At 47.0% G+C, this 12,637-nt stretch overlaps 2 protein-coding genes across 2 annotated transcripts in view; one reads left to right on the top strand and one right to left on the bottom strand.

Moving 5' to 3' along the window:
* The window catches only part of LOC137466106 (UPF0598 protein C8orf82 homolog), a 31,195-nt gene extending 26,427 nt beyond the window's left edge, over positions 1-4,768 (top strand). The window contains exon 2 of the mRNA XM_068178003.1: positions 4,247-4,768. Within this exon, the coding sequence (XP_068034104.1) occupies positions 4,247-4,741 (495 nt within the window). The 3' untranslated portion in view covers positions 4,742-4,768. The remainder of the gene's footprint in view (positions 1-4,246) is intronic.
* Positions 4,769-7,419: 2,651 nt separating this feature from the next.
* On the bottom strand, positions 7,420-12,317 carry LOC137466111 (leucine-rich repeat-containing protein 14-like). Its single transcript, XM_068178008.1, has 3 exons — positions 12,010-12,317; positions 9,858-10,487; positions 7,420-7,984 (listed from the first exon to the last, which is right to left on the bottom strand). The coding sequence occupies exons 1-3, from the start codon at positions 12,300-12,302 to the stop codon at positions 7,420-7,422; spliced, it is 1,488 nt and encodes a 495-aa protein (XP_068034109.1). The 5' UTR covers positions 12,303-12,317.
* Between the last annotated feature and the right edge of the window lie 320 nt (positions 12,318-12,637).

The following is a 12,637-nucleotide window of genomic DNA, read 5'->3' as shown; positions in this document are numbered from 1 at the left end:
CACTGGAAAACTCCAAAGAACACGAAAAACGCCATAAAAACATCCCAAAAACCATCAGAAAACCAAAAAAAAAACATTTGAAAACCCCAAAAAATCCCAAAATAGCCCTGGAAAACCCCAAAAAACCCCAAAAAAAGGTCCCAAAGATCATCAGGAAACTCAAAAAGAAGCACCAAAACCCCAAAAATACCCCAAAATAGCACTGAAAAACTCCAAGAAAACCTCAAAAATGCCGTAAAAACGTCCCAAAGACCATCAGGAAACCCCCAAAAAAAGCACCAAAACCCCAAAAAATCCCAAAATAGCACTGGAAAACTCCAAAAAACGCCATAAAATCGTCCCAAAAACCACCAGAAACCCAAAAAATACCATTGGAAAACCCCAAAAAATCCCGAAATAGCACTGGAAATCCCAAAAAAACCCATCAAAACGTCCCAAAAACCAGCAGAAACCCAAAAATCCATTGGAAAACCCCAAAAAATCCCAAAATAGCCCTGGAAAACCCCAAAAAACGCCATCAAAATGTCCCAAAGACCACCAGAAACCCCAAAAAAAACATTAGAAAACCCCAAAAATATCCCAAAATAGCCCTGGAAAACCCCGAGAAAACCTCAAAAACGCCGTAAAACGTCCCAAAAACCACCAGAAAACCAAAAAAAACCATTGGAAACCCCCAAAAATCCCAAAATAGCACTGGAAAACCCCGAGAAAACCTCAAAAACGCCGTAAAACGTCCCAAAAACCACCAGAAAACCCAAAAAACACCATTGGAAAACCCCAAAAAATCCCAAAATAGCACTGGAAAACCCCAAAAAATGCCATAAAAAGTCCCAAAGATCATCAGGAAACTCAAAAAAAAGCACCAAAACCCCCAAAAATACCCCAAAATAGCCCTGGAAAACCCCGAGAAAACCTCAAAAACGCCATAAAAACGTCCCAAAAACCACCAGAAAACCCAAAAAAAACCATTGGAAACCCCAAAAAATCCCAAAATAGCACCAAAAACAGCATAAAAAAGTCCCCAAAACCAGCAGAAAACGCAAAAAAAAGCACCAAAACCCAAAAAAATCCCAAAATAGCACTGGAAAACCCCAAAAAATGCGATAAAAACGTCCCAAAAACCACCAGAAAACCCAAAAAAAACCATTGGAAAACCCCAAAAATACCCCAAAATAACCCTGGAAAACCCCGAGAAAACCTCAAAAACGCCGTAAAATGTCCCAAAAACCACCAGAAAACCCAAAAAACACCATTGGAAACCCCAAAAAATCTCAAAATAGCACTGGAAAACCCCAAAAAACACCAAAAAAAACGTCCCAAAAACCACCAGAAAACCCAAAAAACCCATTGGAAAACCCCAAAAAAATCCCAAAATAGCACTGGAACACCCCAAAAAACACCAAAAACGCCATAAAAACGTCCCAAAACGGCCAGAAAACCCAAAAATCCATTGGAAAACCCCAAAAAATCCCAAAATAGCACTGGAAAACCCCAGAAAACCCCATAAAAACGTCCCCAAAACCACCAGAAAACCCAAAAAAAAAGCACCAAAACCCCAAAAAAACCCCAAAATAGCACTGGAAAACCCCAAAAAACACCATAAAATCGTCCCAAAAACCACCAGAAAACCCAAAAAAAAAGCACCAAAACCCCAAAAAAACCCCAAAATAGCACTGGAAAACCCCAAAAAACACCATAAAATCGTCCCAAAAACCACCAGAAAACCCAAAAAGAAGCACCAAAAACCTCAAAAATACCCCAAAATAGCACTGGAACACCCCGAGAAAACCTCAAAAACGCCATCAAGAAGTCCCAAAAACCACCAGAAAACCCAAAAAAAAGCACCAAAACCCCAAAAATACCCCAAAATAGCACTGGAAAACCCAAAAAAAAGCAAAAACGCCATAAAAACGTCCCAAAAACCATCAGAAAACCCAAAAAAAAAGCACCAAAACCCCAAAAAAACCCCAAAATAGCACTGGAAAACTCCAAAAAACACCATAAAATCGTCCCAAAAACCACCAGAAAACCCAAAGAACAGCACCAAAACCCCAAAAAATCCCAAAATTGCACTGGAACACCCCAAAAAACGCCATAAAAACATCCCAAAAACCACCAGAAAACCCAAAAAAACCATTGGAAAACCCCAAAAAATTCCAAAATAGCCCTGGAAAACCCCAAAAAACGCCATCAAAACGTCCCAAAAACCAGCAGAAACCCAAAAAAAACATTGGAAAACCCCAAAAATACCCCAAAATAGCCCTGGAAAACCCCAAAAAACTCCATCAAAACGTCCCAAAAACCACCAGAAACCCCAAAAAAAACATTAGAAAACACCAAAAATACCCCAAAATAGCCCTGGAAAACCCCGAGAAAACCTCAAAAACGCCATAAAAACGTCCCCAAAACCACCAGAAAACCCAAAAAAACCATTGGAAACCCCCAAAAAATCCCAAAATAGCACTGGAAAACCCGAAGAAAACCTCAAAAACGCCATCAAAACATCCCAAAAACCAGCAGAAAACCCAAAAAACACCATTGGAAAACCCCAAAAAATCGCAAAATAGCACTGGAACACCCCAAAAAATGCCATAAAAACGTCCCAAAAACCAACAGAAACCCAAAAAAAACCATTGGAAAACCCCAAAAAATCCCAAAATAGCATTGGAAAACTCCAAGAAAACCTCAAAAATGCAGTAAAAACATCCCAAAAACCTCCAGAAAACCCAAAAAAAAGCACCAAAACCCCAAAAAATCCCAAAATAGCCCTGGAAAACCCCAAAAAACACCATAAAAACGTCCCAAAAACCTCCAGAAACCCCAAAACAAACCATTGGAAAACCCCAAAATACCCCAAATTAGCACTGGAAAACTCCAAAGAACACGAAAAACGCCATAAAAACATCCCAAAAACCATCAGAAAACCAAAAAAAAAACATTTGAAAACCCCAAAAAATCCCAAAATAGCCCTGGAAAACCCCAAAAAACCCCAAAAAAAGGTCCCAAAGATCATCAGGAAACTCAAAAAAAAGCACCAAAACCCCAAAAATACCCCAAAATAGCACTGGAAAACCCAAAAAAACCAAAAACGCCATAAAAACGTCCCAAAAACCACCAGAAACCCCAAAAAAAACCATTGGAAACCCCAAAAAATCCCAAAATAGCACCAAAAACAGCATAAAAAAGTCCCCAAAACCACCAGAAAACGCAAAAAAAAGCACCAAAACCCAAAAAAATCCCAAAATAGCACTGGAAAACCCCCAAAAATGCGATAAAAACGTCCCAAAAACCACCAGAAAACCCAAAAAAAAACCTTTGGAAAACCCCAAAAATATCCCAAAATAGCCCTGGAAAACCCCGAGAAAACCTCAAAAATGCCGTAAAACGTCCCAAAAACCACCAGAAAACCAAAAAAAACCATTGGAAAACCCCAAAAAATCCCAAAATAGCCCTGGAAAACCCCAAAAAACACCAAAAACGCCATAAAAACGTCCCAAAAACCACCAGAAACCCAAAAAAAAAACCATTGGAGAACCCCAAAAAATCCCAAAATAGCACTGGAAAACCCCAAAAAACGCCATAAAAACGTCCCCAAAACCACCAGAAAACCCAAAAATCCATTGGAAAACCCCCGAAAATCCCAAAAGAGCACTGGAAAACCCCAAAAACCACGAAAAACACCATAAAAACGTCCCAAAAACCACCAGAAAACCCAAAAAAAACCCATTGGAAAACCCCAATAAATCGCAAAATAGCACTGGAACACCCCAAAAAATGCCGTAAAAACGTCCCAAAAACCAACAGAAAACCCAAAAAAACAGCACCAAAACCCCAAAAAATCCCAAAATTGCACTGGAACACCCCAAAAAACGCCATAAAAACGTCCCAAAAACCGCCAGAAAACCCAAAAAAAACATTGGAAAACCCCAAAAAATCCCAAAATTGCACTGGAAAACCCCAAAAACGCCATAAAAACATCCCAAAAACCACCAGAAAACCCAAAAAATCCATTGGAAACCCCCAAAAATCCCAAAATAGCCCTGGAAAACCCCAGAAAACGCCATCAAAACGTCCCAAAAACCAGCAGAAACCCAAAAAAACCATTGGAAAACCCCAAAAATACCCCAAAATAGCCCTGGAAAACCCCAAAAAACTCCATCAAAACGTCCCAAAAACCACCAGAAACCCCAAAAAAGCGCCAAAACCCCAAAAAGAGCCCCAGAAAAGCCGGGCTCCGCGGCGCTGATCCGGAACTCTCCCCGCAGACGTCGCGTTCCTTTCCTTCTTCTTCCGGCGCCTGGAGCGGAACCGCAGCGGGCGCTACCAGGCGCAATTCCCCTTCGTGTCGCGCTGCGGCCGCGAGCGCAATTTCCTGCGCTGCTCCGACCTGGCCGTGGTTTTCACCCAAATCCTGCCCGGCGCCGGCGGCCGCTCCCTGCTGTCCTACTGCGGGGGCGGCGCCGAGCTGACGGTGCCGTTCCGCCCGGGAGCCTTGGCCGTGCTCCCGGAGAACGGGCGCCTCTATCACCCGGCGCCGGAAAACGCCGGCGGGGTCGGCTTGGTGCGCTCGGCGTTGGCCGAAGAGTTGAGCTCGGCGTTTCGCTTCGCCGACGGGCCCGAGAAGCCGCCGACGCATTTTTGGTGGGAAGGGAAGGAGTATCGGCTCTCCGGGGAAATTTTGGGAGTTCTGCGGGCGGAGAAATCGGGATTGGAGGCGGAAGCTTCGGTTTCCGCTTCCTGAAGCCATGAGAACGCCCAGAGAGTCGTAATAAACGCGTTGCCTCGTTCGTTAACGTCGCTAATTAATTAATTAATTAATCGAGGCAATTTTCGGTTTAAAGATTGACTTCAGGAAGCGCTGCCCCTCCCCACTTCCCCTTTTCCCTCATCCCCGAGATTCCCAGAAAATCCCAAAAAACTCATTCCTTCCGGAAATCCCGCGTCGAGGGAGGGGAAATTCCCGATTTTTCCCCCGGAAACGGGAATTCCCGAGGAATCGGAGCATCCCAAAAGTCCAGGCTGGCGAACGCCGCGCTCTTCCCGTGAAATTCCCAAAAAATAAAAGAGCGGGAGCTGCTCTGACTGATCCTTGCGGGGTTGGGATTTGGGATGAAGGGTTTGGGAATTTGGGATGAAGGGTTTCGGGATTTGGGGATTTGGGGATTTGGGATGAAGGGTTTGGGGATTTGGGGATTTGGGATGAAGGATTATGGGATTTGGGATGAAGGATTTGGGGATTTGGGATGAAGGGTTTGGGAATTTGGGATGAAGGTTTTGGGGATTTGGGATGAAGGGTTTGGGAATTTGGGATGAAGGGTTTGGGGATTTGGGGGTTTGGGATGAAGGGTTTGGGGATTTGGGGATTTGGGATGAAGGGTTTGGGGATTTGGGATGAAGGGTTTGGGGATTTGGGATGAAGGATTTTGGGGATTTGGGATGAAGGGTTTGGGGATTTGGGATGAAGGTTTGGGAATTTGGGATTTGGGGATTTGGGATGAAGGATTTTGGGATTTGGGGATTTGGGATGAAGGGTTTGGGGATTTGGGATGAAGGATTTGGGGATTTGGGATGAAGGGTTTCGGGATTTGGGGATTTGGGATGAAGGGTTTGGGGATTTGGGGATTTGGGATGAAGGGTTTGGGGATTTGGGATGAAGGAATTCGGGATTTGGGGGTTTGGGATGAAGGGTTTGGGAATTTGGGGATTTGGGATGAAGGATTTGGGGATTTGGGATGTGGGGATTTGGGATGAAGGATTTGGGGATTTGGGGATTTGGGATGAAGGGTTTGGGGATTTGGGATTTGGGGATTTGGGATGATGGGTTTGGGGATTTGGGATGAAGGATTTTGGGATTTGGGGATTTGGGATGAAGGGTTTGGGAGGAAGGATTTGGGGGTTTGGGATGAAGGATTCGGGGATTTGGGATTTGGGGATTTGGGAGGAAGGCTTTGGGGATTTGGGATTTGGGATGAAGGATTCGGGGATTTGGGATTTGGGGATTTGGGATTTGGGAGGAAGGATTTGGGATGAAGGATTTGGGGATTTGGGATTAAGGATTTAGGGATTTGGGAATTTGGGATGAAGTGTTTGGGGGTTTGGGATGAGGGATTTCAGGATTTGGGATGAAAGGTTTGAGGGTTTTGGGATTAAGGATTTGGGGATTTGGGATGAAGGATTTGGGATGAAAAGTTTGGGAATTTTGGAATGGAGGATTTGGGGATTTGGGATGAAGTATTTGGGGATTTTGGGGATGAAGAATTTGGGATGAAGGATTTGGGGATTTGGGAGGAAGGATTTGGGAAATTGGGATGAAGGATTTGGGATGAAGAGTTTGGGAATTTTGGGATGAAGAATTTGGGAATTTTGGGATTTGCGATGAAGGATTTGGGGATTTGGAATCAAGGGTTTGGGGATTTGGGACGAAGGATTTGGGGAATTGGGATGAAGAGTGGGAATTTTGTGATAAAAGATTTGGGGATTTGGGATGAAATGTGGGAATTTTGGGATGTGGGGATTTTGGAATTTGGGATGAACGGTTTGGGAATTTCGGGAGGAAGGATTTCGGGATTTGGGATGAAGGATTGAAGGATTGGGGGATGTGTGATGAAGGATTTGGGGATTTGGGATGAAGGATTTGAGATGAAGGATTTGGGAATTTTGGGATTTGAGGATTCGGGATGAAGGATTTCGGGATTTGGGATGAAGGATTTGAGGATTTGGGATGAAGGATTTGGGGATTTGGGATGAAGGATTTGAGGATTTGGGATGAAGGATTTGAGATGAAGGATTTGGGGATTTGGAAATTTTGGGATTTGGGATGAAGGATTTGGGGATTTGGGATGAAGGATTTGAGGATTTGGGGATTTGGGGATTTGGGATTTGGGGATTTGGGATGAAGAGTTTGGGAATTTTGGGATGAAGGCTTTGGGATGAAGAGTTTGGGAATTTTGGGTTGAAGGATAAGAGGATTTGGGAATTTTTAGGGATTTGGATACAAATTGAGTGGTGGCAGCTTATTAATAAATGATTAATTACTGATGAATAATTACTATTTATTTAACAATTAATTAGTGTCCCATGGGAATGAAGGAAATTCCCGGGATATTCTTCTCTCTGGATGTGGCAATAAAAGTTCTGGGAAAAACTTTGGGGTTGGGGTGGGAAGACACCAAAATGGGGTGGAAAAATATTGGGATGAGGGGGGAAACATCGGGATGGGATGGAAAAATCCTAAAATAAGACAGAAAACCTCGGGATGAGGCGGAAAAATATAAAAACCAGGCAGAAACACAGCAAAATACAGCGGAAAAAACCATCGGGATGGGGCGGAAAAGCACCGGGACGAGGCGGAGAACGCCCGGATTTTGGGAAGGCGGCGGCGGCGCTTTTCCGCGCCGGAGGCTCCGAGCTTTTCCCAAATCACAAGGAGAAGTAGTCCAGGGTTCCGTGGCCGTAGGGGTTGGAAGTCCAGACGAGGTCGGTTCTCCCGGAATTGGCCAACATTAGGGAGAACTCGGCGTTGGCCGCCGCCAGAAGTTCCTCATCCACGGGTTCCTCAAAATTCCAACCGGATTCCAACGGCGGCTCCGGCTTGTAGCAATCCATGGGGAAGGGATACACGACCAGGTGGAGATCCGGCAGCTCCAAGGTTTTCTGGAGCAGATCCTTGAGCGCGGCCGTGGACAGGGAATTGCCGTAGAGTCCCAGGAAGCGCAGGCGGGAGCAGCGCCGCAGCGTCGGCAGCAGCGCGTCCAGGTGGGAGTCGGCCATGCGGCATTCCATGAGATCCAGGTGCAGCAGCGAGGCCGAGGTTTCCTCCAGGAGCAGCCGCAGCGGCTCCAGGAGGCCTTGGGAGAAGTCGTGGCCGCTCAGATCCAACCTTTTGAGGGCCGGAGCGTGGAAGCTTTGGGAGAGGAAGGCGAGGTCGGCGGGAACGAGGGAGCAGAAGGCCAATTCCAAGCTTTCCAACGGAGCCTGGAGGTCGCTGGCGGGAGGGAAAAGGGAGAGGTGAGGCCCCAGGGAGGATTTGTGGCAGCTGGGAACGTTGGGATTCGGGGGGGAAACGCGGGGGAATGAGAGCTGGGGTTGCATCCGTGCGATCGTGGGATGGGGGAGATGTTGGGAAAGAGCTCCAAGAAGATCGGGTTTGACCCCTGAGAATCCTGGGGTTTTGGAATGATGGGATCACGGAATTATGGAATGATTCAGGTTGGGAAAGGTCTCCAAGACCATCAGGTTTGACATTTGAGGATCACGGAGTTACGGAGTTATGGATCCATGAGATTATGGGGTCATGGAGTTACGTGGTCTTGGAATCATGGAGTTATGGAATGGCTGAGATTGGGAAAGATCTCCAAGACCATCAAGCTCAAGGTTTGAAAATAATGGAATTAGAGGAGCCACGGAGATGTGGAAAGGCTGAAGTTCTGAAAAAGCTCCAAGAAGATCGGGTTTGACCCCTGAAAATCCTGGAGTTTTGGAATGATGGGATCATGGAGTTAGGGAATGGCTGGGGTTGGGAAAGGTCTCCAAGAGCATCGAGGTCAAGGTTTGAAAATCATGGAATGATGGGATCACGGAGCCATGGAATTGTGGAATGACTGAGGTTGGGGAAGTGCTGCAAGAACATCACGTTCAACCTCTGAAAATCCTGGGGTTTTGGAATGATGGGGTCACGGAATTATGGAATGATTCAGGTTGGGAAAGGTCTCCAAGACCATCAGGTTTGACATTTGAGGATCACGGAGTTACGGAATGATGGATCCATGAGATTATGGGGTCATGGAGTTACGTGGTCACGGGATCATGGAATCATGGGATGGCTGAGGTTGGGAAAGATCTCCAAGAACGTCAGGTTGTACCTTTGAGAACCAGGGAATTTTGGGGTCGTGGAGCCAGGGAATTGTGGAATTGTGGAGTTCTGGGGTCTTGGGATCATGGAGTTATGGAATTATGGAATCATGGGCTATTGGGATTCTGGGATCAGGGAGTCGTGAAATTAGGGGATCATGGAGTTACGAGGTCATGGAGCCATTGAAGTTGGAAAAGACTTCAAGATGATCAAGTCCAACCTTTGGGAATCCTGGAATCAAGGAGTTATGGGATCAAGGAGCTACAAAATCGCAGAGTTATGGAATCATGGAGTCACGGACTATTGGGATTATGGGATCCTGGGAACCTGGGATCATTAAGGTTGGAAAAGATCTCCAAGACCATCGAGCCCAAACCTTGGGAATCATGGAAAAAGGAATGATGGGATCACTGAGGTTGGGAAACACCTCCAAGATTGTCAAGTTCAGCCTTTGAGAATCTTGGAATCACAGAATTCTGGGATCATAGAATTCTGGGATAATGGAATCACTGAGTCACGAACTATTGGGATAAAGGAATCATGGGAATATTGGGATAATGAAATCCTGGAGTCATGGGATCTCTCAGCTTGGGAAAGACATCCAAGACCATTGAGCCTAACCTTTGAGACTCCTGGAATTACGGGATCGTGGAATTATGGGATCATGGAATCGTTGAGTCATAAACTGTCAGGATAACAGAATCGTGGGATCATGAGAATATTGGGAAAATAAAATTCTGGAATCACGGGGCCACGAAGATTGGAAAAGACTTCCAAGATCGTCAAGTTCAGCTTTTGAGAATCCTGGGATCATGGAATTACGGGAAAATGGAATCACTGAATTACAAACTACTGGGATAACGGAATCATGGCAACATCGGGATCATGAAATCCCGGAAGCACGGGAACATTCAGGCTGGAAAAGACCCCCAGGATCCCCAACCCTTGGGAATCCCCGCGGGGCACGGGAAGGGCCCGGCCGAGCCCTGCTCCGTGGGGAACTCACCAGAGGATCTGGCGCAGATTCCCGGAGAGCCGGGAGGATCCCAGGTTGAGCTCGCGGAGGCTGGGCAGCATTCCCAGCTGCCCGGCCAGGCACCGGATTCCGATGGCCGATTCCGGCGTCGGGCGCCGCACGTCCACGTTGCTGTACTGGAGCTTGAGGCTGCGCAGCTCCGGGAAGCGCGAGAGGTGCGGCAGGATCACCGAGAGCCCGGTCAATCCCAGGTTGTTGAAGCGCAGATCCACCCTCCGCACGAAGGACGGATCCAAGGATTCCAACAAAGCCACGATCCCGGAGGCCGAGAGTTCCTCCGCTTGGAATTCACGGCACTTGAGGCGCAGCGGGCTGGCGGATCCGCTCTGGAGGGCGTCGCGCAGGATCCCGTAGGACGTTCCGTTGACGAACAGGTCGGCGTGGACGTCCACGCCCGGGGGCTGCGGAGCGGCCGCGGCAATGGCGGCTCCGGAGCGGCCTTTGTGCCGCTTGGATCCGCGCCTCTGGAATTCCCGCTGGTGCTTGGACACCTCCACGCAAGCCTTGGCCAAAGCCACCGTGCCGGACCAGACGCTCATCCCGTCCGGAGCACGGCCGGACGCTGAATCCGGGAGCCCGGTCATGTCTAGAACACGTAGGCTGGAAAAACAGGAGGAAACCATTAAAAGTGGGATGGAACCATCAAAAATGGGAAAGAACCGTCAAAAGCAGGAAGAAACCATCAAAAATGGTAAGAAACCATCAACGATGGGAAAGAACCATCAGAAATTGGAAAAAAGCCGTCAAAAAATGGGAGGAAGCCGTGAATAATGGGAAGAAACCATCAAAAACAGGAGGAAAGAAATCATCAAAAATGGGAGGAAACGATCAAAATTGGGAACCATCTAAAACAACAAAAAAATCATCCAGAATGGGAAAGAACCACCAACAAATGGGAGGAAACCACCAAAAACTGGAGGAAACCATCAAAAACGGGAAGATACCATCAAAACTAATAAGGAACCATCAAAAATGGGAAGGAACCATCAAAAATGGCAAGGAACCATCAAAAACTGGAAGGGGCCATCAAAAACAAACGGAAAAAAACATCAAAAATGGTAAAGAACCATCAAAAATGTGAGGAAACCATCAAAAACTGGAAGATGCCATCAAAAAGTGGGTGGAAACCATCAGAAATGGGAAGAAATCAACCAAAGTAAGAAGGAACAATCAAAAACGGGAAGGAACCATCAAAAATGGGCAGAAATGATCAGAACCAAGAAGAAACCATCAAAAATTAGATGAAACAATCAAAAACAGGAAGAAACCATCAAAAATGGTAAGAAACCATCAAAAAATGAGAAGAAACTCATCAAAAATGGGATGAAACCATCGGAAATGGGAAGGAACCATGAAAAATGGGAGGGAACCATGAAAAATGGGAGGAAACCATCAAACATGGGATGAAATCATCAGAAATGGGAAGAAACCATCAAAACCAAGAAGAAACCCACCAAGAATGGGATGAAACCATCAGAAATGGGAAGGAACCATCAAAAAATGAGAAGAAACCATCAAAATGGGATGAAACCATCAAAACCAAGAACAAACCATCAAACATGGGATGAAACCATCAGAAATGGGAAGAAACCATCAAAACCAAGAAGAAACCCACCAAGAATGGGATGAAATGATCAGAAATGGGAAGGAACCATCAAAAATGGGAGGAAACCATCAGAAATGGGAAGGAACCATCAAAAAACGAGAAGAAACCATCAGAAATGAAAAGAAACCATCAAAATGGGATGAAACCATCAAAACCAAGAAGAAATCATCAAATATGGGATGAAACCACCAGAAATGGGAAGGAACCATGAAAAATGGAAGAGAAGCATCAAAAAATGAGAGGAAACCCTCAGAAATGGGATGAAACCATCGGAAATGGGAAGGAACCATCAAAACCAAGAAGAAACCCACCAAGAATGGGATGAAACCATCAGAAATGGGAAGGAACCATCAAAACCAAGAAGAAACCCACCAAGAATGGGATGAAACCATCGGAAATGGGAAGGAACCATCAAAACCGAGAAGAAACCCCCAAAACCGAGATGGAACCACCAAAAGCGATGGAGGAACCGGAGGAACGGAGGTCGCCACCATCGCCGAGTCGCCAAGAACCCACCTGGAATGGTGGCCGGGCTCCTCCAGCTGCCGCCGGAGCTGCGCCACCACGGCCAGGATGACGGCCTGGACGCAGAGCTTGCAGGGATGGTCCCGGAGCAGCTCCTGGCGCCCCACGAGGCGCTGGAAGTTGAGCACCGGGAACGGCCACGCGGCCACCAAATCGCGCAGGACCAGGGGTCTTCCGTCCAGGAACGCCGCTTGGAAGAGGACGGGCTGGAGGTGGGCGGGAAGGGCGGGCAGAGGGCGGTGGGCGACGACGCGGCGGGCGCAGAGGAAGAGGAGGGAATCCATGGCGGGGTTTGGGGGGCTGAGGGGATGATGGAGACGTTTGGGATGATGGAGAACCCAAGGATCCCAGGGCGACCTCAAGCCCGGGAAGATGGCGGCCGCGCCTTGTGAGGGGAATTCCCACCGCGATCCCAAAATCCTCCCGAGGATGTGGAGATTCCCACCCAAAATCCTCCCCAGGATGTGGAGATTCCCACAAAAATCTTCCCCGGGGATGTGGAGATTCCCACCGTGATCCCAAAATCCTCCCCGGGGTGTGGAGATTCCCACCCAAAATCCTCCTGGGGATGTGGAGATTCCCACCGCGATCCCAAAATCCTCCCCAGGATGTGGAGATT

The sequence above is a fragment of the Anomalospiza imberbis genome, unplaced genomic scaffold (genome assembly GCF_031753505.1).
Source record: "Anomalospiza imberbis isolate Cuckoo-Finch-1a 21T00152 unplaced genomic scaffold, ASM3175350v1 scaffold_141, whole genome shotgun sequence".
In the NCBI taxonomy this organism is placed as follows: domain Eukaryota; kingdom Metazoa; phylum Chordata; class Aves; order Passeriformes; family Viduidae; genus Anomalospiza; species Anomalospiza imberbis.
This window is presented reverse-complemented; position numbering and strand designations above follow the sequence as displayed.

Bases quoted from the DNA above. Each gene is read 5' to 3' on its own strand.
- LOC137466111 (XM_068178008.1), bottom strand. From the start codon at position 12,302: ATGGATTCCCTCCTCTTCCTCTGCGCCCGCCGCGTCGTCGCCCACCGC. The intron at 10,488-12,009 runs GTGGGTTCTTGG...CTGTTTTTCCAG, and splicing joins GAGCCCGGCCACCATTCCAG to CCTACGTGTTCTAGACATGA. The intron at 7,985-9,857 runs GTGAGTTCCCCA...CCCTCCCGCCAG, and splicing joins AATCTGCGCCAGATCCTCTG to CGACCTCCAGGCTCCGTTGG.